At 42.9% G+C, this 23,637-nt stretch overlaps 2 protein-coding genes across 2 annotated transcripts in view; both read right to left on the reverse strand.

The window, feature by feature from the left end:
- atrx (ATRX chromatin remodeler) overlaps nucleotides 1-10,877 on the reverse strand; it is a gene marked incomplete in the record, with an annotated part of 32,582 nt that extends 21,705 nt beyond the window's left edge. The window contains 11 exon segments of the mRNA XM_062524093.1: nucleotides 303-463; nucleotides 3,193-3,262; nucleotides 3,406-5,405; nucleotides 5,514-5,581; nucleotides 5,677-5,786; nucleotides 6,010-6,132; nucleotides 6,348-6,469; nucleotides 6,657-6,706; nucleotides 8,233-8,282; nucleotides 9,241-9,341; nucleotides 10,712-10,877. Coding sequence (XP_062380077.1) covers nucleotides 303-463; nucleotides 3,193-3,262; nucleotides 3,406-5,405; nucleotides 5,514-5,581; nucleotides 5,677-5,786; nucleotides 6,010-6,132; nucleotides 6,348-6,469; nucleotides 6,657-6,706; nucleotides 8,233-8,282; nucleotides 9,241-9,341; nucleotides 10,712-10,731 — 2,875 coding nt within the window.
- A 776-nt stretch (nucleotides 10,878-11,653) lies between these two features.
- On the reverse strand, nucleotides 11,654-19,838 carry nup62l (nucleoporin 62 like). Its single transcript, XM_062524942.1, has 13 exons — nucleotides 19,685-19,838; nucleotides 18,546-18,914; nucleotides 18,032-18,318; nucleotides 17,663-17,758; nucleotides 16,938-17,063; nucleotides 15,672-15,794; nucleotides 14,857-14,980; nucleotides 14,354-14,498; nucleotides 13,840-13,889; nucleotides 13,390-13,524; nucleotides 12,769-12,880; nucleotides 12,408-12,474; nucleotides 11,654-11,892 (listed from the first exon to the last, which is right to left on the reverse strand). Exons 2-13 carry the CDS (start codon nucleotides 18,902-18,904, stop codon nucleotides 11,801-11,803), a joined length of 1,716 nt encoding a protein of 571 aa, XP_062380926.1. The 5' UTR covers nucleotides 18,905-18,914; nucleotides 19,685-19,838; the 3' UTR covers nucleotides 11,654-11,800.
- Nucleotides 19,839-23,637: the final 3,799 nt, after the last annotated feature.

The raw sequence follows: 23,637 nt of genomic DNA on the forward strand, positions 1-23,637 counted from the left end.
GAAGATCCTGTTTGTGTGTGAAATTTATTTTTAAAAACGATAACAAACATCTCACTTAAAAAGCCAGAATTTGGTAAACGATAATCCAAGATGAGGAAATGATACCTGTCTGTATAACCTTTCATTAGAGTAGAATTTTGTAAATTACAATCCTATTTGTAAAGTGCCCCATTTGTTTGCATGTGCATTTGTGTGCTGGTGACTATTTGTTTTCTCCCCTGTGCAGAACCGTTACGGTTCCTTCACACTATGGTTCCACCACACTATGGTTCCATCACAAAGGAAACGGCCGGTCAGAGTACCTGAGCTATCGCCATCCTCTCCGTTCTCCTCGCCGCTTCCATTCTTGACCTTCTTGGCTGGCTTTCCGTCCTCCTGCTCGGAGTCGCTGTGCTCCGAAGAGCTCTCCGCCCCTGACGAATAAGTGGCCTTGATTTGTGCAAGCAGCATTTTCTTCGCAATTCTGAGGGGGGGCAGAGAGAGAAGTCATGAAAATGTCAGGAGCCGTTGGAGGCTTACAGCAACCTATAATTCTTAACACAAACTGCAGTGTAAATGAATGGGGGAGGGGGGGGGGGGGGTGACTCGACAATCTTTCAGTGCGGTTTGAGAAAAGGAGGACTGAAAGTTCTGCAACAGAGTGTCAAGATATCTGGCCATGAAGTGAAGCTTAGCAGAGAGTGAAAAGCCACTTAAGGGTTAAATGAGTGGACGCTTTGTGTTATGAAATGTCAAAGGCAGGGACTTAATCCGATGGATAGTCACAGAACCTGGAGCAGTGAGTCATGCAAGACAGCTCACCGACATCAGCATGATCTAGAGGAAGATCTGAGTCGCAGTTCAGCTTCATGCAGACCTTCAGCCATCTCTAAGAAAGCCTTGCAGCACCACTACATATTTAAGTGCCTGTTCTTCTACAAGGAATTCCAAGGGGGTATTTCCCACTTGCACATATATATGCCTGCTCTGTGAAAACATGGGAAATGGAAACTGCAGCAGTTTTTATGTTACTGATGTACGTTTCTTTAGAGTCTACAGGTGACAACAAAGGGTCAAAGCCAAAACCTGAAGCAGAAGGTCATATGTCCACTAGCCAAGTATCAAAGGTAAATAGCATTACTATAATGTTCTTACTAACATTCTTAAATAGCACAACTTAAATCACAATGTACTATGATGATGTTGCTACGCAATCAGGTTTGCTAGCTCTGCAACATTTCTTGTCATCACATTCCAACGGTGCAATGCCAAATGGCTGGAAGAAAGCAACATCACTCCACAGTGACAAAGATCCTACGGCATTGTATCTTTAATGGCAGGTGCCAGGTGCAAGCCAAAATTCCACTCAGACTTTAATAGGACTTGGCTTAAAAGATTGTTCCCACCATCACACTGCATACCTTTGCCGATAATAGACAGAACTGAACCTTCACTTTGTCACCTTCAATCTTCCCAATAGCTCTGATCCGTTTATGTTTAGTTGGCAACGTGAAAAAGAGGACTATCTGCCTCGATACAGATTTTCACCTGTCAAGGGGAGCCAAAAGAATTTCCTCAAGCTAATCAAAATAGATTCAAGAGGCATTTATTTTGCTATTAAGCGTCATCCCTTTGACTCGTCACTTTTTATCTACGCATTTTATTGAATTACTCTGTCAAGGATGTCACACGGCCCAGATAAGAATCTCTGAGGGTCCCTCTAGTTGACCTATTTACGGTCAAATGGCAGTAAATACTTAAAAATACTAGAAAATACTAGAAAAAGTCATTTTGTGTAGACTGACTTCAGTATAGTCGCTGAAATAGCCATCCTAACGTACTAGGTGTCCTACCAATGTTTTTTTCTGATTGCATCGTCTCCAAGAATCTCACACATTACATGGTGTCTTGTGCCATGGTGTCCAATGCCTTTACATTGTTTCACTTAAATATAAAAAATCTGCTGGACTACAAATATCACAGCCCACTCCATCACTGAAATCCATTACCACATCCATATCTTACTTAATGGCCCCCTTAATCTGAAGGTATTGCATAGACCTCCAGTGACTGATTGCCACTGACATTCATTAAAATAGCCAATGCTACCCTACTTACTTCAGCCCAGGAAGTTGATTTTGTTTTCATAATGCTTTGTTTGAGCAATGAAATATGAAAAGGCAATTGTCGGAGCTGAAAACATCTTACGGCTAGTGGCCACAATTACTGGAACCCTACACGGTTCGGCCGAACTCCTGTAATATTGAAATCAATCAAACCTCCAAGTCCTAGACTTTTCTTGTTTTTGTTTTTGTTATTCATTTAGCAGAGATTTTTCATCCAAAATGACTTACATATGTTAACTGTATTACAAGGGACTACATTGTCCCCGAAACAACCTGGTGTAAGTGCCTTGCTAAAGGGCACAACAATGGAAGCCGGGTATTGAACCCACAACTTTTGCTTTTTAATCACACAATTCCACTTTACCTGAAGCATAGCATGTAGCTAGACATTTTGAGAACTGCAGCACTAGTATGCACAAATTAGTATGCAATAGTGCTCTTAGACTAGTACTCTTTTTAGTCATGCTTGATGGGGGCACTAAAGCATGCAAAGAAACGAGCGACTAATCTATGGGTTTGCAGCTTGGCCAATGAAAGATGTGAGACAGAAGAATGGGAATGAAGCATTCATTTATTGAATGATTCAGAGCCAGACAGGCAAGAGGAGTGGCTGTGTAAGTTAACACTACACTCACAAACACCTCACAAATGCTAAAAGTGAGACTGTGAAACATTTCTGTTAGTTGCAAACAAAAGCAGCAAAAAAACCAATGAACTAAAAGATTGAATAAACCAAAGCATATCTCTTTGTCTCAAACAAAAATAAATACAAAAATATTTGTTTTAAAATGAAACGGATAAAAGTGTAACATTTCAATGTGTAGTGAGTATTACCCAGATTTGGATCACTCTACATTCATACTGAATGCACTTTACAGTACATATACTTACAGAGCAGCCTTTACAAGGGAATACACATAGGCCAGATATAAAGTCTCTCACGTTCTCCCTAAGAGTGTATCAACGAGATATCAACAAAGAGACTTGGTTTGTCGGCACTAACAAGCCCTAAATACACTTCTTTTTGAGTCCACAGTTGTGCATGGACTAAAGTATAATACAAGCTATCTCTGTCTTGGGGCCATACCTATTCTCTGGGTCATCGTCATCATCCTCAGGCATCTGAGAGGGTTCACCTTTGACGCCACCTTCATCCCCTGCGCAAGACACAATCACAGAAAATCGTCTAAGTGTGGTCCCTAAATCCGTACCGAGGTAGCTGCCTTATTTTATTCCCTACTGTAATGGTTTATAAATTCACTGAAGGAAACTCTCTTGATTTTCCGGGGAGAGGGTTCACCTGAAGACTGCTGGAATGCCTCTACTCCAGGCATCACAGAGTCCATAAGGGGCCGAATCTTTTGCTTGTCGTCGCTGTCCTCAGCAGAGTCCTCTGCTTTGTCTTCCTCATTGTCACTAGAGGAAGATGATTGGTTGGCACTGGCCTTGCTTCTCCTGGTCTTGCGTGTGCGTTCGAAGGACCTTTTCTTAGTTTTGCCAGGCTTCTCAGGGATCTCTTTGCTTTCCTGTTTCACCTTACGAACTCCTTTCTTGCCTGTGCCAAGCTTACCCAGGCTCTTCATGTCTTTCTCCAGATCAGAGTCGAAGTTTTCAGACTCTGAGCCGGCAGTCTTTGTCTTTGTCCTCTTGCTTGCCCTCTTGGCCGTGCTATTCTTGGTTCCCGATTCTTGGTCAGACTCCGAGGAGGTGGACTTCAAGTTAAGCTTGCGTTTGGTTGACCTTCTCTCGGAGGACCGTGCCGCTGAGTTACTGCGGCCCTCCCTCTTCACCTTCTTTCCAGAGGACGCTGCCTCATCCCCCGAGCTGGCTTCCTGGGCAGCCCTCTCAGCAAGGATCGAAGGGACCTCGTCTGAGTCGGAGTCCATTTGGGTGGACGACACCTTGGCTGCTGCCCCTTCCTCCTGGTCACTGGAGGTCTTTGTGGTCTTCACCTTGGTCCTCTTGTCTGCGTCCTGCTTGCCGTTGCTTTTACCCTTATCCTTGCTCTCAGAAGGTTTGCGAAGGGGAGTCGTCTTGACTCTAGGGGATCGGCGGCTCTTGGGGCCATCATCCGGAGAGACGCGTTCGACGCGACCCTTGGCCTCGCTGACCGTCTCAGTTTTCAAACTGACTCTGAGAGGCATGGGGGTTAGCTTCACCACAAGCTTCTTCTTGCCCAGGGTAGCGATCCTTTTCTGAGCCCCCGAGGACTTTTCCCCAGCCTCGTCGGGCTCTATCGGTTGGGATTCTTCAGCCGAAGACACTGAGGCCGACGAGTCAGCGACTTTGGCCTCTCTGGCCTCATCAGCAGCAGCAAGCTTTGTGGAGTCCGCGAGACTCTCGACCATCTGGAACAGTTCGTCAGGGATGGAGGGTGTGGCTGAGAGAATCGCCCTGTCAAGCTCTGAAGAATCTCCGTCCAGCATATTCCCATCCTCCGCTACGCCACAGTCTCCATCCAGCTTGACTTCATCCTCCTCCTCTTCCTCCTCCCTGAGTGTGTCCACCTCCCCTACTTCGCTGCCATTACCCTGTTCCGGGGGTGAGGGAATGGGGCTATCCTTCATCTCCACGTCATCATCCGCGGCCATAAAATCTGCAGCGTCCTCCTCCGCATCAGACCCATCTACAGCCTCGTCATTCTGGACCTCATCAGCCCCAGCCTGCTCAGTGGGCTCGGCTTCAGCTGGTGTTTGTTGCTCGACTTCGGCGTGACCCACTGTGCCCTCGGCCCCGTTCTGGAGCTCCAGTTCTCTGAACTCCACCTCCAGGGCCTCCTCCAGGGTGGCATGGGCCATCTTCAGGTCAGCCAGCACAGACTTGAAAGCTTTGAGATGGCGGTACCGTAACAAAGGCTTGGCCCCTTTGTCTTTCGAGGCCTGCTGAATGAACTGTACAAACGTGTTGTTCAAGCCTGTCGTGGTCTCTATGAGCTTTTTCGTCTTTTTGACCAGCTCTTTTGGAATCTGTAGGAACTTGGGGGAGAACGTCAAGGTTCCAGAGCTCTCGGAATGGTGCTCCTTCCCGTTGAGGGCGGCCTTGTCTCGCTTGCGCTCCGATTTGCCTGATTTTGGCTTGTGTTCCCGACGCCACAATTGCTCAAGTTTCAGCATGATCTTATTGCAGGACGAGGACAAGTCCACCAGGGGCTGAGGGCTACAGACAAAGCAGTACCACTTGCTGCTCTCATCCATTATCCCGGACAACTCTTTCCGGCCAAGGTTGCGTAAAATGCACTTTTTGCAGAAGGCATTACTGCAATAGTCACAACAGATGAGGTTTCCTCCTTCTGCACACCACCTGAAGAAAAAAATGACAAAACATTGATTGTCACCTTCAAAGTAACAGATGAGCACAAAATGTATCTGTGCATCTGCATCTATACGAGACTAAAGCATATTTTCTTACCTGCATTGTTCATCCATACCATCGGCATCTTTGCTGATGTCATCACTCATGTAGTATTTGTAACATGACTGAAAACAATTAAAATGAAATACATAAAAATACAAAAATAAAATAGAAAACTACAATCGGCAATCTGACTTCTGCAAACATTGTATCTGCTTACCTTGCAGATAAGAACTTTTAAAATGGGATGCTCCAAGACAGAATCCCTCTGATAAGGATTGACTTGCTGGCCACAGGCTGTGCAATTCACTCTTTCATGAAGTGAAATTTCTGAAAAAGCAAAAAAAAGAAAAGAAATATTTGAGAAAATATATACAAACACATACCAAGTGGAGAGCATGTGTATTTCAAAGACAAATTGCTATGGAAACACTGGAAGTGATCATACAACACCAACTCCTCAGACAAGACTGCTAAATAACAATAATGCACACATCTTATATTTATCTGTCCACGCAAACATTCAAACTGTGCCGAGTATATCTAAACACACCATTTCCCACAGGTTTCCTTTGGACCTCTCCTTTGCTCTTCGCGCTTCGGCTTTTGAACTCGGGGCCCGTGAAATCATCTTTCGATTCATTCTCTACAGGTTCGGGGTTGACCACTATAGTGCCTGAGGGAAATGGAAAAAAACACACAAATATTGCAGCATTGGAAGAGTTTACCATCAAAGACCTCAGTGTCCTCAACAAACACATAAATACATACATACATAAGTAAATAAATAGATAAATAAATAACTCACTTTCATATTCCGTTAATAAATTGATTCGTTTGTTTTGTTTTCTTTTTCATATACAGCATTCAAATGGAAGGAAAGAGCCATACCTTTTGGTAAACTGGTCATTTCTGTGTTGCTGTCAGAGGGGTCTTCCTCCTGTTCACTCTGCTGCTGCTCAGAGTCATCAGACTGATCTAGGCCAGTGTGCTTGGTCACAGTAGTGGGTTTCCTGACAAGACAAAACAAAACAAACCCCATGAAGAACCCAGAGAAACTAATTATGAACTCATGAATTGTTATGGATAACTTTTGTTGTCATAAAAACTACTTGAAGAGAACATAAACAAGACAATGTAATGCACCCATCATCCAATGACATTGTAAATATCCAGGGAGGGAAAAGTCACCCTGCTCACCTCTTAGATCTCGAAGAGGAGGGCTTTGCTGTCTCTGTGGAGCTCCCAGGCTGCATAAACACAAAGTGGATGAATTGCAAAAACCCAAAAGAAATTTGAAATTCATCAGGTCTCTCTGGCATATCAAGAGTTAACACAGCTCCATTTTACCGGGCAGAAACCAATCCTTATTCAGAATGCTCCTCTGGCACACCAGGGGTTAATATGACTCCATTTTACAGGACAGAAAACACCACACTCTGAAATAGGTCTTTGAGACCTTGCTCAAGGTCACAAGCTTAATGGCACAAAGACAAAGTATGACACACTTTTTATCCAATGAGAGTGAATGCAACCAACTAGGTCAATATCACAAAACAAGCTTAAAGGATCTTTGTTGTAGTGCTTTTTTGAACAAAATATGTGGATTCCTATACAAAAACACTTGGCCAAAATGTTAGACAAATAATCATTTGTAATAATAATATTAGGAAAGTAAATACAAAAACATGATTTACTTTCATTCATTATTTAAGATGATTCCTTGAAATGTAATATTCCTCCAAGAGACCAAATAAAATCACCAAATTGTCTGCAGATGGAATCAAACTAAACATGTTACATTCTACTGTGGGCTAAACTGTGACGAACCAAAAAGTTAATCTGCGCTGTCCGCTTCTTTTCCCTCAGATGCCAATGTCCCTAATTGGACCTGAGAATCACCTGGTGCAAGGTGTACCTGTTCGGGACAATAGGCTACATGCACGAGAGACTCTTCCAGTAGCTAATTCATTTCTTGTGGAGCTTTAAAGGAACACTGCGCCACACAATATAGTCATCCCTCTTACCTGCTTACAAATGCACCGCTCTTTATTTTGTCTCACCATACTTGGTTGTGTGACCACTCGTGTAACTGTATTTTGATAGGGAAAACAAGGAAGTGTTTGGTCGCTTCTAACTTCATCTCTGTTTGGATCCTAATGAATGCATTGGGCTAGCTAAGTGCTATCATAGTTGCGCCGCGCGCCAGAGCTAGTGAGTGCACGCATTGAAACGTGAGAGGTATGTATCAACTCGTCTTAGTTAAGGGAATAACGTAGTTTAATATGAAAAAACGGTGAAGTGTTCCTTTAACTGTGTTATTACAGCATCTTCTGTTATATTCGGCTCCTTACATCTTCATACCAACACTGAATATATTGTTTGCCCAATGATAACAATTTCAACAAATGCATACATTTTATGCACTTTATCGTAACACACTGATTCACTAGGTGCAACACCCAACCAGGTCAGTGTAGACACTAATTACATTAACAAAAGTGGCAGGTTCAGACACACCTGGCTCTACCAGAAAGAAACAAGCCAACAGAGAGCCTTTCGTGCACATAGCCTGTAGGCCGCTTTACCGCCGTCAAGGCGTAGATGACTGAGTGGCCGGGTTTTCTGAGAGTTGTAAAATAAACTCGCTACTTTGTCTCTAAACAGTCCTGTTTCCTTCTCCTTCTTTATAACAATATCAGGCCTATTGTCATAAAATAAGCGCGCAACTAGCACCCATTTCACATTCTATAGTTACAAAACCGTTATATCATACCTCTTCCATGATTTGGTCAGCTGTGTTTGATTCCGTAGAGGCCATATTACCTATAAAACACAAGACATGTTCACTGAGTAAATTCTGAGCAGAGACACTGACAATACAGCACTTTGGGACATTCACAAAGGCACTTTCACTCACTCTGTTAAGGACGAGTAGGCCATGTTTATATCTGGTTTTCAAAAGCACCTTCTGTGGCGATCAGATCAGTAGTAGCCCTCCGAGCTACAGGCCCGTTGACACAAGTCCATCATGCAGCTACAAGGTGTAGACTACAGGAAATGACATTTCTGACCACCTGTGCTCAGATTCCGCTACAGCCCAAGTCTTCTTGGGATCCGCATACACTACAAAAAAGGTGTCCCAAACCACCTCCACAACTGGTTTGAATGACCAAATCACATTGTATGTTGGTGGTCCTTTGCACTTTAGTTCACAAGTGATCCAACTGCCCAGGACACACTTTAAAACTGTGTGTATTCTGTGTAGACAGGGCTATACTTATTATACTTAAACTAAGATTATCAGGATGGACCCAGACAATGGGAAACAATCACAAAGGAATTTTCATTTCAATTTATATATTACATTTATATAATCAAATCAAATCAATCAAAATAGCAGTTAATTTGCAACATGCACATGTGTAAAACTCACAAGCCAAACAAGCCATACTCTATGAGGAAAATGCCTTTGCAAGTCAGAGAACCAAATTCAAGAGAGATGAGAGAAAGAAAAAACAGAGCTGCGACACATTCACAAAATAAAACTCACCACAACCTATTTCCAATGCCAACATTATATGTGCACATGTTCATATGGGCTTAACTACAAACTACAGTTTGGTGTGCCTGAAACCAACCAAAGAGCTCAAAGCTCTGGTCTGATTCACGCCTAGATTTCTCCAGGGTGGCTCTACGGTATAGCCTTTTGCCCACCAATACAAGTGGGCAGACACCAGTAAACAGTGACAACCCCCAGTACACCAAACCCTAAGACACTCACCGGACGTTTGGGCCTCATTAATATCCTCTTCTGCAGAATAACTCATGTACTCATGGAGTTTTGTCACCAATGTATTCAGCTTGCTGGAACTACCATGGATACTGTTCAAGGGTTAAATGCATGCGTTATGGCCATGTCAAAAGTGACCATGATGGTCGACGTGTACCAAAGACATTGACAAGTTCAATATTTGGTCTCTAAGACATGGACTGTGCTCATTCAATGCCCGACCATTTAGGCTATACCGTCGGGTTACGCCCGTTTCTTCAGTAATGTATCACCAAATAAATGAACATTATTTCTGAAATTGTTGCTATTTATGTTATTTTATGCATTGTATCATTTAAAGCAGCAAAAAGCTTTGGCTTCGTTATAATACTATGCAGGACAGTAGTCATTCATTTTTATAGTGCATTTAATACGTTGGAATAAATGATTAACGTCTGTCTAGTAACCCCAATAAACAATGCATATTCTTCCTTCGTAGCCTTTGTTCATTCTAACCATAAACATGGTTATTTTGATTCGTGGATCGTATTTCCCGAGTCTCATGAAAATCTTCCGGGAACATAAACTAGGCGTACACAGGAACTTGAAGGGGAAAACGTAAGCAGTCAACACTTGTGTAAGCACTTCGCGCGGTTTTTGTGCGTCCTCGTGTTTATGGACATTCTGCGTCATCACTAGGTAATCACGACACTCATCTTCCATTAGCTGCTATCTAGCTATCTAGCCTATCAAAAATCTGAAGGAAAAGGGGATCGGCATGCAACGAAAACTGGCATTTCGTGTCTAGCAAATAAAGAAAATAGTGTCTCCTGAAAAATGTATCACGTTCTGTTCTTGACATTACCGAAACATTGCTGATGCTGGTCTTTGTTTATGTTAGCGAGCTAACTGTTAACATCTTTGTTAATGTTACTGGCTAGCCAACCTAATGTTGATCTTGGAAAGCCCCAATCAGAAACAATAGGCAACTTCCTCTGTCAGAGACTACTTATGAGCTATGGATGAAGTCGGCAGCTTCATGTGCAGGAGATGCAAAGCCTTAACAATTACTCTTTGTGCATGCATGCAGACACCCAGACAGACATGCATCGCAATGCATGCGTCTGCCTCCCCCTCTAGCAAAAATTAGCAACTAGATTGTAAGGTGCAAACACTATTCTTCAGACGCAGCGATGCCAACGCTTTTCATTAAATCATCAATCCAAGAAAGTACAGTGTCATCTGTGTGTACATCTGCCTTTGATATTGCATGACAGTTGTATCAAAGGATAACACCGTAACAGTGCGATTGCAGCAAAGCAGGAATACGCCGGCAGTGTCTGACACCGGTAGCTTCGTTAGCTTAGCTTAGCTTACTAGCTCTGCCTCCATTAATGTAAAAGAAAAGCCAGGCGCCATGCTAACTAGCTAGTCAGCTAGCTAAGCAAACCAACGTCAAAAATCTTAGGAGCTGCACACATACCTTTTGATGTCTGTAGTCATTTCTTGTACGTCTCAAATCGAGGGGTAACAAAGGGATTTCCTCAACTGCAGAAAATCCCGAATATCAAAAACAAGTCTTTACTCGAGAAAAGACTGAATATTGGATCGTCTCACAGAAGACAAAGCAATGGCGCCATCTTACCGGATGGCTACAGACGCACTAAAATGGCGCATCCTGCTCAAATCCCCGTGCTATCCTATTGGTCAGATCTCTGACAACTTCTTGCTTTCTGAATGGTCAAGTAATTCATTAACCTCTCATAGGTGGAGAAAAATCTTGAACATCGTTACTTTGTCAAATGTATTGGTGCAAAAACCGGCGCTTTGATGGCCTAACCTAGTTGGGTGAATTGTATGTTTATTTTATTCCCGGCCAAGATACTTCCTAGAGTTATCACGATAGGGTCTTGTTATTCTGTCTACTGCGTGCGTCTTCTGTTCTCTTGCACATTACAGTTCTCCCTCATGCACTGTTATGTGAAGCATCTGGGTCAATGCTGTTGTGTGAGTGATCAGTTCAAATTTCAGAAAACCATAGAAACAGAGCATTAAAATGTAGAGCTTTAGCCATTTTGTCCCCCGTTGTTGAACACAATGGCCTCTACTGATGTGATTGTGGGATGAAACTGAATTATTAGACTTTTATAACATGTGTGCATAGCCCGGTTTTAGCATTGGAATTAAAGGACCTGCAATGCTCCAAATCAAGGGTCTCCAACCTTTTTTCCTCTGAGAGTTTAATCTTTGACAAAAGAGACATTCATCTAAACTCAAAGTCAAAGTCTAGTCATTTAATAGCATTGAACTAATTCAACTGCTGAACCCCTACATTGTTTAGAACACATCATACATTTCTAACATGGCTTTCTTTTGTTTTTGGAAAACTGCCGAAAATAATAAAAAATAAAATCCAAAAATGCAATTGTTTAAAAATGTAGTCTTTTATTATAACATAATTCATACAAGCAAACGAATGCATTTTTTTCCTAAACAGAAAAAGGAAAGAGCAAAACAAATCAGATTTTAACAGCTACCACTTTGCATGGTCAGAAAAAAAGAAAAAAAAAACCTATTGGAAATTAAGACGAAAACTCTTCTCTTGCTCTTTGCTTCGACTTTCACACAACTTTGATACTTCCTCCACTCGTCTCTGTAGTAGGACTGTAAGAGGAACAAAGAGGAAGTGTTGAAAAGCTTTGTTAACAACACCAATGCCACCTTCATGCAACATTGAATATTTGGAAATTCCCATCTCCGATAGAGGAAAGATTACTTGAACGCAAAGTCGGGTTCCCGACTTGAAGTCACTATCATATTCTCTAACCACAGCAGCCTCCCTTGCAATAACACCAGAGGTGAATCTCACTTATTACAAATGGGCAAGGTGATTTATCACTAAATGAACACTACAGATTATAGAAACACTCGCCCGAGACATGTTCCTTCTTACTCAACTGTAGTAAGAAGTGCATTTATGCATTTCCTGTATTTGCTCTCGAGCTGATGTCATGAACACATTTTTCAAGTTGGGATTTTTAAAGTCGTGTCCTTCACGTTTAACGGTCAGCGTGAAGGCAGTGTAAGTGTCGGCAAGCTTTCAGAGACATCAACAAGGAATTCAACATGAGAGCAGATTGATGTCTCCAAGGAGTGAAAGAACCAATGGTAGCACCAACCTGAGTTTTGCTCCACCCACTGCAGTGAGTCCATGTGTGCATTCAGGATTTTGCAAATCTGCTGGAGCTGAAACACAAGAATGTCTCAGTTGAGCCAATGACCTTGATCAGAGCCAATGAGTGCCCTCCACACACACACACACACACACTGATTAACAGTGTATGGAGTGCCTATATCATTGTTGACATTCACACTGGACCACAGAAAGCCATTAACAGGCAGTTTTTTTTTCTGTATGTTTATGAGTGCTTAACTGCAGTCACAGTCTTTAGTCTTCTCTAACTTGAGACAGTCCAACACTTGAGAGCACTCAACATTAGTCCCATTCGACGCTTGAAGCAAAGGTCATGTAGTACTCACTGGGTCAGTGGATTCCCCAGGTCCGCTGGAGGTGTTGAGATGTTCAATGATTTCCTTCAGGTCCTGGGACATCCTCTTCAGCTGGGCGTCCACATTCTCTGCCAGTTTGTACCTGCAAGTAGATATGATCAGTCTCAGTTGATTCAGTCAAGATACAGGCTAAACACAAGCTAATCTAGTCCAAAGGCAATACAAGAGTAGTTGTTCTGAACATCTACAGTGCAGAATATGTAGTCAGAATGGTCTCTTCCTGAGAAGTACGATCAATGACAAAGGAAAACTCCAAGGGAACTCATCACAGAGTTATTGAGTTTGTGGCTACTGCATAAAACAAGACACCACTTGCTATTTGGTCATCTTACATGGCACTATATCGTATGACAATTTGATGGTACTCATTAAGCCATGATCATGGCTTTTACAAGAGACTCCTATCTTGTGGCTGATTGTTTCTGCTTTCAGAAATATTAACCAATGGGTGCATTTTCCCAATGAGACCAAGGCAAGATGTTAAAAAGCAAACTATCACCACAACAACAACAAAAAAGGCCGCCCGTTTGGTAAAGAAGTAGCTTTGCTGAACCTGAGCTACTGTTGTACATAAGAGGGGGGTACACCTACGTTCTCTCCCGTTCCTCATCTGCATTCTGCATGTAGATGGTTCCGCTCTGTTCCTTCACAGACTCCTCCAGGGGACCCAGCAGGTCCTCTAGCTCCTTCTGCTGGGAGAGAATGAAATCTAGCTCCTGGTCCAGCCTGAAAAGAGAGGTGGATACCACTGGAATTATTCCTGGCACAATCCCCGTAGACACCCTAATTATGTCAATCAATGTGTTCTGGAATTATACCTTCTCACGCTATGAACCTGACGTTACGATGCTTTTGTGAATATCTGAAATTCCTCTCATTTTTATAGTTCATAGTTGCTCTAATAGTTAAGTGTCCAATGGCCATCTATGGTCATGGGGATTCAGCTCAATCTATTCCACACATTCTTTGCAGGCTGCAGTTGTCTACTTGATGTGATTAATTTAGCAGAAAGCATTCAGACAGTTAAAGAGTGAAGCGCACCTCCTCTGGTCCAGTTTCACCTTCTCCATGTCTTTGTGCAGAGACGTGATCTATCATCAGAACAAAGAGAGTTCAAGGGTAGAATAAATGAGGATTTTATCAAAGGAAAAAGTACCCTGAGCTTGCCTTGTGCCCACAAAAAAGCTATGAAAAAGCTGTGGTATTCCAGGAATCAATTCTCACACAAATTATGGTGCTTGCCTTCAGACGCAACAGGCCAAATCTGGTTTAAGTAAAAAATACATTAAAAAAAGCACCTAGAATCGCTTTGAAACTTTACTTGAATCAATACAATGTATCTATAAGTAAAAACAAAAAAATCTATACAGCATAAACAGAAAATTGAAAGAGACCGATCATCTCAAGGCAAGAGTCTGATCCTATTTACTCTCAGCCCACCCAGCACACGGCACACGCACACCCTCAGATGCACACGTTCAGATAAACAGAATCCTCGCAATTGCACCACACACACACACTGCCTGTGTAGCAGAGAGATTATCATTCCACTCACTCTCTCTCCGTTTTCCACCAGCATGCGGTCCCAGGCGTTGACCTGCGTGGCCTGCTGGAGGAAGTGACGCTCCTGGTCTTCCAGCTCGGAGCTCCACTTATTGATCAGGCCCTCCAGTTGGGCGTAGGTCATCACAGGGGCAGTGCTGAGCGCAAATAATAGACCCAACACTCATTACTAAAATATCTATATAATAGGTCTGGCAGCATGTCTCCATGTGCAAAGAAACAACCTCATCTTCAACTGGTATGGTGCACAATTTCAAATTGAGTACAACCTATATTCCCAAAAAACTTGGGACGCTTTGTAAAATGTGAATTAAAAAAAAAATGCTACAATTTACATTCAGGTTGTGCAGTGATTCTTGGAAACTGGCGGCTCAGTATAAAAAGATTAAAAAAAAAAAAAAAAATTGAGGTGACTGATTAATGGACAGAGAACACAGGACAGAATGATGAGAAAAGAAGAAGAGAGAAGAGAAGAGAAAGGAGAAGAATGCTCACCTCACTGGAGCTGCAGTTGTCGTCAGAGCTGCCGTGGTGACCGTCGTTCCAAGCAGAGGAGCGGCGGCGGCTGTTGGCTTTTGGCTGAGAGCGAAGCCTGTGGGGGCTGCTGAGGTGAGGGCGGCTGAGAGGGAGCACACACACACACACACATTTTGCCTGATGAATACCGGGCTCGTAGGGTGGAAATGTTGCGGACATTAAGTTATTTTCACACACACACACACACACACACAGTCTGGCACAATTCAACCAAATTTTAGGAATATAGTGTGAAAGACCTACTTTTGTACATAACTACAAAAGCAGGTCCTTTGAGAGAGCAATGTTAATCATAATTCAAACTGATTAATCCCCAAGGACCACTTTTCCTTACATGGATTCAGCCTAGTTATACACTAAAAGAGAACTTCAACAAAAATCTCCACTGAAGGAAAAAAACTCAAAAACTATGTTTAGATCGATGGATCCATGGATGGCTCTTATCAGTATGCAGAAAAAACACGCATGCAAGTTTGTGCAAACAGAAAGTCTCCAGCCAGCTAAAGCTGTAGGGGAAGCTCTGCAGAGAAATCTGCAAGCGTATAACGAGCAAAAACGAAAAGCGAAACCGGCGATGAAATTGCCAAACATAGTTTCCCTTTAAGCTAGTTAAAAGAAACAGAACCATATCAATACCATGTTAGCTGCCCCCATGCATTAACTGCCTCCATGTATTAACACATTGACTAGTAAAATCAATGTGTAGGCTGCGGCTAACAGTTGGGAAATGACGGTAGGTTTGTGACTTTAGTGAGTGGGGATCTGGTGGGCACCTGTGGCTGCAGCGGTGGTAGCGGCGATGGCGGCGGTGGCAGTGCCCAGCTTGAGGGTCAGTCCAGTGCCCAGGCTGGCTGCAGTGGAGGCCGGAGGGGCTGCAGACGTCGCCACGGCTCCCACTGGTAACATAAAAAAAAAGAATTGTTTTTAAAAACAGGTGACTTTTTACCACACACACTTTCTTCATGACACTGGGGTAAATGCTAGCAATATCGGAATGCTAATGTGGGACATACTGTACCACGCGTCAAACTACCATTATAAAGGAGAGTACACAAAATCAACTTCAGCTTAGATCTTCACAAACTTTATCTTAAAGGGATAGTTCGGATTTTAAGACACGAAGTTGTATGGGTTCCCTGTCAGCAACGTAGTGCATCAGCACTGACTTACCCCCGACAGCGTCCTGTGAGCCGAGATCCAGCCGGTTTTAGATCGTTTTTGATGCTGAAGAAAGTAGTCCGGCAAGTTTCTGGGGTCACGAAAGTAAAGTGTTTTTCTTCTCAAAACCATATGCGTTCAACAGAGTGATATATTTGCACCACAAAAACGTTGTCCAGGAAAAATTCAAACCTCGTTATCACTTACTTATTTTTCGCGATTCCTATCACTGCGCGCTACTGACAGCTGGACAACGTTTTTGTGGTGCAAATATATCACTCTGTTGAACGCATATGGTTTTGAGAAGAAAAACACTTTACTTTCGTGACCCCAGAAACTTGCTGAAGAAAATAGTCCGGCATCAAAAACGATCAAAAACCGGCTGGATCTCGGCTCACAGGACGCTGTCGGGGGTAAGTCAGTGCTGATGCACTACGTTGCTGACAGGGAACCCATACAACTTCGTGTCTTAAAATCCGAACTATCCCTTTAAAAGCACTCTACAAGCTCTCTTGAGGAACCTAATGTTTAAGTTCATGTCCCGACTTGATGGGTCACAAAACTGTATTATAATGGTGCTTACAGGCCCCAGGTGCAGCTCGGTCAGATATGAATCACATTTTTGGAAACATTGGTATGGGTGCCTGTGAACTGTATATTTTTATATGTTTCTATTCCTTTTTGACGTTGTATGTTTCGCTGTTGGGCCTAGAGCCTGTAATAACGTTTATATATTAAACTCTCCCCAATTACTTTATCTCTTCTCATACTCAAGAGCATTATCATTGGTAGCTGAGCCAGAACCAGTAGTGTTTGCGGTGGCAACGCTAACGACCGTAGTGGTGCAGAGACTGATCCAGTAACAAGACTTTGAGGCTCACATGAAAAGCCTGTAGCAGGAGTGGATGCGATGGGGGTGGCGAAGAGGGAGGCTCCAGAAGCTGGTGCGGCCAGGCTAGCGGCCAAGCTGACGGCAGCAGCGGAGGTAGCAGCAGGAGCGGGAGTCGCTACGGAACGGGGACAATATAGATCATTACAAGACAGTTCCATTATCAGTGTCATAGTTGTTCCCACAAGGCTTCTGTTTAAACATTCCATGTATCTATCATATGAAGTGGAAGTAGTTTGGGAACAACATAGAATGTTCAAGCATTTATTTTGTTTCTTTTGTTTTACTTGTTGATAGGGTCTATAGATCATTACAAGACATGAATCATTTGTCAAAAACAAACATCAACAAACCACTGGAATCACACAAGCCTCATGAAACTTAGCAACAACCCCACATGTAGTGGCCACACATTAGCGATTATATTGCTTTATCAATTGCTGTGCAAGCATGGTGTTTGAGCCAACTACTTTAACTACCCAGCAGTTAATTTGTAGTTAAACAATACAATAAAAACTGTTGAAAGTAAAGAATTTAAACAAAAACAAAACAGAGACAAATCTCCACAAACAGATCAAATCAGTTTACTTTTATAAGGGATAACAATTTAAAGTCCAGAGTTGTCATTGATTACATGGTGTCATATTTATCTGTGAACTGATTCTTAGTAAAGTTAGTAAAGTAAAGCGACGTCTTGTAATGGAGTCTACTGAATACCTGCAGGTTTGATCCCGAAGGCAAATCCTCCTCCTTGGGTTGTGGCTGCTGGAGCTGCCGCTGTGGCAGCTGGTGCAGCACCACCAAGCGTAAGACCTGACAGGCAGAGAGACAGAGCGACAGACAGACAGGCAGAATGAGAGATAGACAGACAGATATAGAAACGTAGGCAGACAGGCAGGTAGACATGTTAAAGGATGTGACATTCAGGTGAGGACGTCTTATAACTTAACACACAAAATTTCACAAAGAAGATTTTATTATTTACGAATGACTGATTACAACCATCCTCTATTCAATAATGATCATAAGTCATATTGGCAATAAGGACCTCTATAGATTAATATAGACACAGAATCACAGGCCTACCTGTGGCTCCCCCCAGCATCAGAGATGGAGTGGCCTGAGCAGGGGCAGCTGTAGTGGCTTGGATCTTGGGGGCACCAAAGCTGAACCCTGCAGGGGGTTGCTGGGCCACAGCTTGGGGCTGTTGTTGGGCCATGGTCTGAACAGCGGGGGCCACGGCCTGGGTGGTGAGCCCTCCGAAGGAGAAGCCGGTCCCAGCGGTGGGCGCCGTCAGACCACCCAGTGACACGCCGGTGGTGGCAGGCTGGGGGGCTGTTGGCAGACTAAGGCCAAGTTTTGGAGTAGATGCGCTACGAGGGGGATTGGCACATACGCACACATCAGAGTCAAAACCGAATACACAGCATAATTTTGATGTTAAAGAAAAAAACAAGCTAGCATTGCTTTTTCTATAGCTTTGTAGTTGCTATGGAAAATATTGCAGTACTGTTGAGTTTGCAACTTTACTGACAATACTAGCTTTAATTCATGCAATACTTTTTGATCTATTTGCACATGCAAGTACTGGCACACACACCCAAGAAGTCCTGAGGCGCCCCCAAATGAAAATCCTCCTCCAGTAGTGCTGGCCTGTGCCGGGGTACCAAAGGAGAACCCTCCTGTGGCTGCAGGGCCGCCATTCCCCGGGGTGGGCTGTGTCAGGAGGCTGGTGAGTTGAGGAGCAGAGGTCTGGGGTTGCATTTGGGGTTGCATTTGGGCTTGCATTTGCGGTTGGGCTTGCATTTGCGGCTGTGTGGGTGTCCCGAATGTGAATCCTCCGCCGGCTGGAGCACTGGTCTGGAGGCCGAAGCCAGTGGCGAGCGGAGCTGCTGCACCGGTTGTTTTCGGGGTTCCGAAAGTGAACCCGCCTCCGCCACCCCCGAAGTTGAAAGCCATGTTGGTGTGTCTGATGACAAAATGTACGGAAATAATACGGATTAACAGTACCGTTAACACAGCGCTGTCCCGAAAATAGCTTTATCTTATGGAAACATGACAAAAGAACATGATAATAGAACACCATGCTTCATCATGCGAATATAATACCGAAACGTAGCTTGCTACAAATAGTAAAGTAGACAGAATTGACATATCCAAATCTAGCGGAAGACATTCGAAACGCATCTCTACCGCGACATCTTTCATGAGACCAGTGTCAAACTTGCTGACAGGTTAAGGATAGCCTACTGTGATTTCACAAATGTGTTTCAAATGTTGTACAGTTATTCCTGTGCAACATTCATACACATATTTGTTTACCTATTGCCATTGGCAAGTCTCGCTAATACATCTGAAGTTAGCTCATACTTAACAAACTAAGGATAACATTAGCCTAGATAGCCTCTCAATTACTATTAGCTAGCTGTAGCTAGACAAACAAGCAATGGCATAAATATGTTGGCCAATGAGTTAAAATATCCCTAATGACATTCATCTACAAAACCTAACCAGCGTGTCCAGATAAAAAGACATACTGGTATGCTAGCCATTTTACCATCTCTAACTAGCATACAACGCCAAGCTATGCTAAGCATGCGTTACTCAGCCGTGAGAATAACTAATATTTGCTAGCGTACTTCGCCCTTCAAATCAACAACACTTTACACCACCAAGTCGACAAATTGATCAGTGTCTTCGAAAACACAAGACAATTGTAGTCTTTTTCAAGATATCTACCTTTTCAGAGAGAGTAAAAAAGTGCTTCCATTCCTCTCAAATAGAGCGCGGCAATGAAGTCATCACTTGTGCGACTCCAGCATGGGAAGACCTCAATACCCTTGTTTAGATAGTCGCCTGTCCAATAATGTCAGCCTGTCTATGGTCCCATAGCCTACATTATCCATAGGCCTACATATTTCTTCTTCTTCTTCTTCTTTTTTATTGGCGGTTGGCAAGCAACGACTGGTGTGCATTACCGCCACCTTCTGAAAAGGAGTGTGGGTCTGGAGTAACTACCCTCTTAAATCAAATTAAATTAAAAAGGGGAAAAAAAAAAAAAAAAAAAAGGGGCAAATAATTATATTCTGCATATAAGACCTGTGTCTCTTAGAAACTGAAACAGATGACTAATGCATGCTTCTCCTGATTGTCTCTGTAATATTACCCTAAGTCTCAGGGGTACTTCCTCAGCTTCAAGGCACCTGGATAGTTCCTGTCTCTCAGGCTGGTACTTACTACAGGACTCAATGGCATGCTCTATGGTTTCTTGAGTATTGCATTCACTACAGATGCCATCAACATGTTTTCTCATTAAAAACAATGTGCTGTTCAAACCTGTGTGGCCTAACCTCATTCTAGACACCATGTCTTCTTCCTGTGTGCATCTACTTGTAGTTCTACACCATCCCACAGTCCTTTGAATACTATAAAATTGTCTCCCAGTGTGTTCACTGTCCCACATCTTCTGCCACTTCTCTCTCAGCTTAGCCTTAGCAATACTCCTAATTTCAGCCTTGCTGTACTTAATCTCCATGTCTACATTAGGATGTTCTGTAGCTTTCTTAGCATGCTGATCTGCCAACTCATTCCCTGTTACTCCAATGTGCGCTGGAACCCACAGGAGTGCAACACTGATTCCTGAGTTCTGCAGACTGCTTGCTAGTTGGACTATGTCTAAAACAATGTCCTGCCTTGACTGAGACTGAACATTCTTAATACTGCACAATGCTGAGGAAGAGTCAGAGGCTATAACTATATTTCTTGGCCTAGGCCTATTACTCTCACTCCATGAGAGAGCCAAGAGGATGGCAACTAGCTCTGCTGAGTATACTGCCAGGTCATTATTTAGCCTCTTCCTCACAGCTATTCTCAGTTTAGGGATGACAAAAGCTGCCCCCACATGTCTGTCCTCTCTTTTTGACGCATCTGTAAATATAATAGATCGGTCCCCGTATGAATCCTGTATAAACCCTTCCACATAAGCTTTATCTACTTCTTCGCCTTCCTCTCTTGCCTCTAGGAGGCCAAAGTCAACTGAAGGCAACTCAAGGGTCCACAGAGGCACTACTGGATAAGGCACTGTGGCACACACCGCTAACTGGTCTACCTCCACTTCTCTTGCTTTTCCTTGAATGATCCAGCCAAAGCTTTTGATTTTTGTGCTCACTCTCTCTTGACAGTTTACCAAGGTGTTCAAGCCTATGTGGCCGTCCTGGTGTCCCTTAAGGTTAGCCCAGTATACCAGAGCTAATTGATCTCGTCTGAGGTGCAAAGGCATCTCCCCCAATTCCACCAGTAAGGCTGCCACAGGAGTGGTTTTCATGGCTCCACTACATATTCTTAACGCTTGATGTTGCACAATGTCTAGCTTCTTTAGTGCCGTATTAGCAGCAGACCTGTACACAATACATCCATAATCAAGTACTGATCTTATTAACCCAATGTAGATGGTCTTTAATGCAGGCCTACTAGCACCCCACTCTATACCCCGCAGACACCGCATTACATTCAGTACCTTTTTACACTTCTCTCTCATTTTTTGGATATGCACTGCCCACGTTAATCGCTTGTCAAACCAAATACCTAAGTACTTGAAATGGTCTGTCCTTTCCAGCTCTTGCCCACAAACTGTAATTTTTAGGTCCTGACTTATAGTTCTTCTTGTGAAGAACATAGTCTTTGTCTTCTCCACAGATATCCTAAAGCCCCATTCAAGAGCCCACTTTTGTACAGTGTTTACTGCTTCCTGCATCTTGTTTACAATATGATTTATATTCCTTCCTCTCTTCCACATTGCTCCATCATCTGCAAATAATGCAACACCTATGGAGCTATCTATGTTCTTAAATACACCGTTTATCATAATAGTAAAAAGTAGAGGACTTATTATACTACCTTGGGGAGTACCATTTTCAACCTCATACTCATTGCTAAAAACACCATTTATTTTTACTTTAATTTTCCTTTCTGATAGGAAGCTTTTAACCCATTGCAACATTCTTCCTCTTATACCAAGCTGAGACAGTTTAACAAGCAATCCCTCCTTCCACATCATGTCATATGCTTTCTCTATATCAAAATATACTGCTATAACAGACTCTTTATTTACCTGCGCCTTCCTTATGACATCCTCCAGGGCTACTGCTGGGTCCATAGTGCTTCTGCCTTTCCTGAAACCTGACTGATAGTTGTGTATTAAACCTTTGATCTCTAGAGAATATACCAACCTGTCATTCACCATTCTTTCAAGGGTCTTCCCCATTTGGGAGGTTAGCGCTATTGGCCTATAGCTACCAGGACTTTTTGGGTCTTTCCCGGGTTTCCTTATAGGAATAATGATGGACTCCTTCCAGGAAAGGGGGATTACTCCCTCTTCCCACACCCTATTATACAGCTGAAGCAATACCCCTTTACTCTCATCACTCAGTTTCTCTAGCATTGAATAGCATATTTTATCCCCTCCTGGTGTAGATCTGCCTACCTTTTTTAAAGCACTGTTCAGTTCCTGAAGTGTAAATAATCTATTTAACACTCCTCCTTCCCCTTCACTCTCTTGTTCTTCCATACTATACTTAGCCATTGTGTCATGCCTTGCTCTCCTCTCCTCATGACTCAGACTATCTGAGCTATGCACCTTAGCCAATGTTTTTACTATCGCTTCTGCCTTATCTTTACAATTTGTAATGACATTCCCTCCGTCTACCATTACTGGGTATTCATATTCCCTTCCGTTTCCTCTCATCTTTTTGATCATTCCCCACACTCTTTCTATAGGTGTTGTCCGTCCAAGTGAACTACAGAACTTTCTCCAATACTCCTTCTTTGTCTTTTTAATTACTTGTCTAACCTTAGCTTGTGACCTCTTATACTCTATCAGATTCTGGAAGTTATGTGTCCTTTTTAAAGTTCTGAAGGCCTTATTTCTCTTTTTTATGGCTTCACTACATTCCTTAGACCACCATGGCACTATTTTATTCAGACCCTTAGGCTTAGTTTTTGGAATAGAGCTTTCTGCCGCAACTACTATACTACTACTAATAGCACTACATAGACCTTCAACACTTTGACTACCATCAATACTCAAGAGTTCAAAGTCACTTACTTCTTCATATTTATCCCAGTCAGCTTTCTCTAGGATCCACCTTCCCTCTCTTACTTCATTAACTCTTTCCACCTCCAATCCTATACTGACTATTATTGGGAAGTGATCACTTCCTATACTATTTTCCCTACATACCTCCCAATTACATTTATCTGCTATTTCACTAGTCACTATAGTTAAATCTATAGCAGACTCATTACCCCTTATCACATCAACCCTAGTGCTTGAACCGTCATTTAGACATACTAGGCCCTTTTCCTCCATGAAAGTTTCAACCACACCGCCATTGTAATCATCCCTGTTTCCCCAGAGTGTGCTGTGTGCATTAAAATCCCCACACCAAATAACTTTCCCATTTACATTTTCCCAAATTTCATCTATCTGTTCCGTCTCCAATTGCCTACATGGATTGTAGAAATTAATGATCCTCACACTGCCTATCCCTGTCCATACTTCTATTATGATGTATTCTAAATCATTCCCAATCTTTACTTCTCTATATTGAATCCCCCTTCTCACAAATGTAGCACATCCGCCACCATTACCTTCCCCTCTGTCTCTTCTGACACTTGTGTATCCTTTTATGACA

The sequence above is a fragment of the Sardina pilchardus genome, chromosome 21 (assembly GCF_963854185.1).
Source record: "Sardina pilchardus chromosome 21, fSarPil1.1, whole genome shotgun sequence".
Taxonomy (NCBI): domain Eukaryota; kingdom Metazoa; phylum Chordata; class Actinopteri; order Clupeiformes; family Clupeidae; genus Sardina; species Sardina pilchardus.

Bases quoted from the DNA above. Each gene is read 5' to 3' on its own strand.
- nup62l (XM_062524942.1), bottom strand. From the start codon at position 18,904: ATGGCTTTCAACTTCGGGGGTGGCGGAGGCGGGTTCACTTTCGGAACC. The intron at 14,981-15,671 runs GTGCCCACCAGA...GCTCCCTCTCAG, and splicing joins TACCACCGCTGCAGCCACAG to CCGCCCTCACCTCAGCAGCC. The intron at 14,499-14,856 runs GTGAGCATTCTT...ATTTGCGCTCAG, and splicing joins ACAACTGCAGCTCCAGTGAG to CACTGCCCCTGTGATGACCT.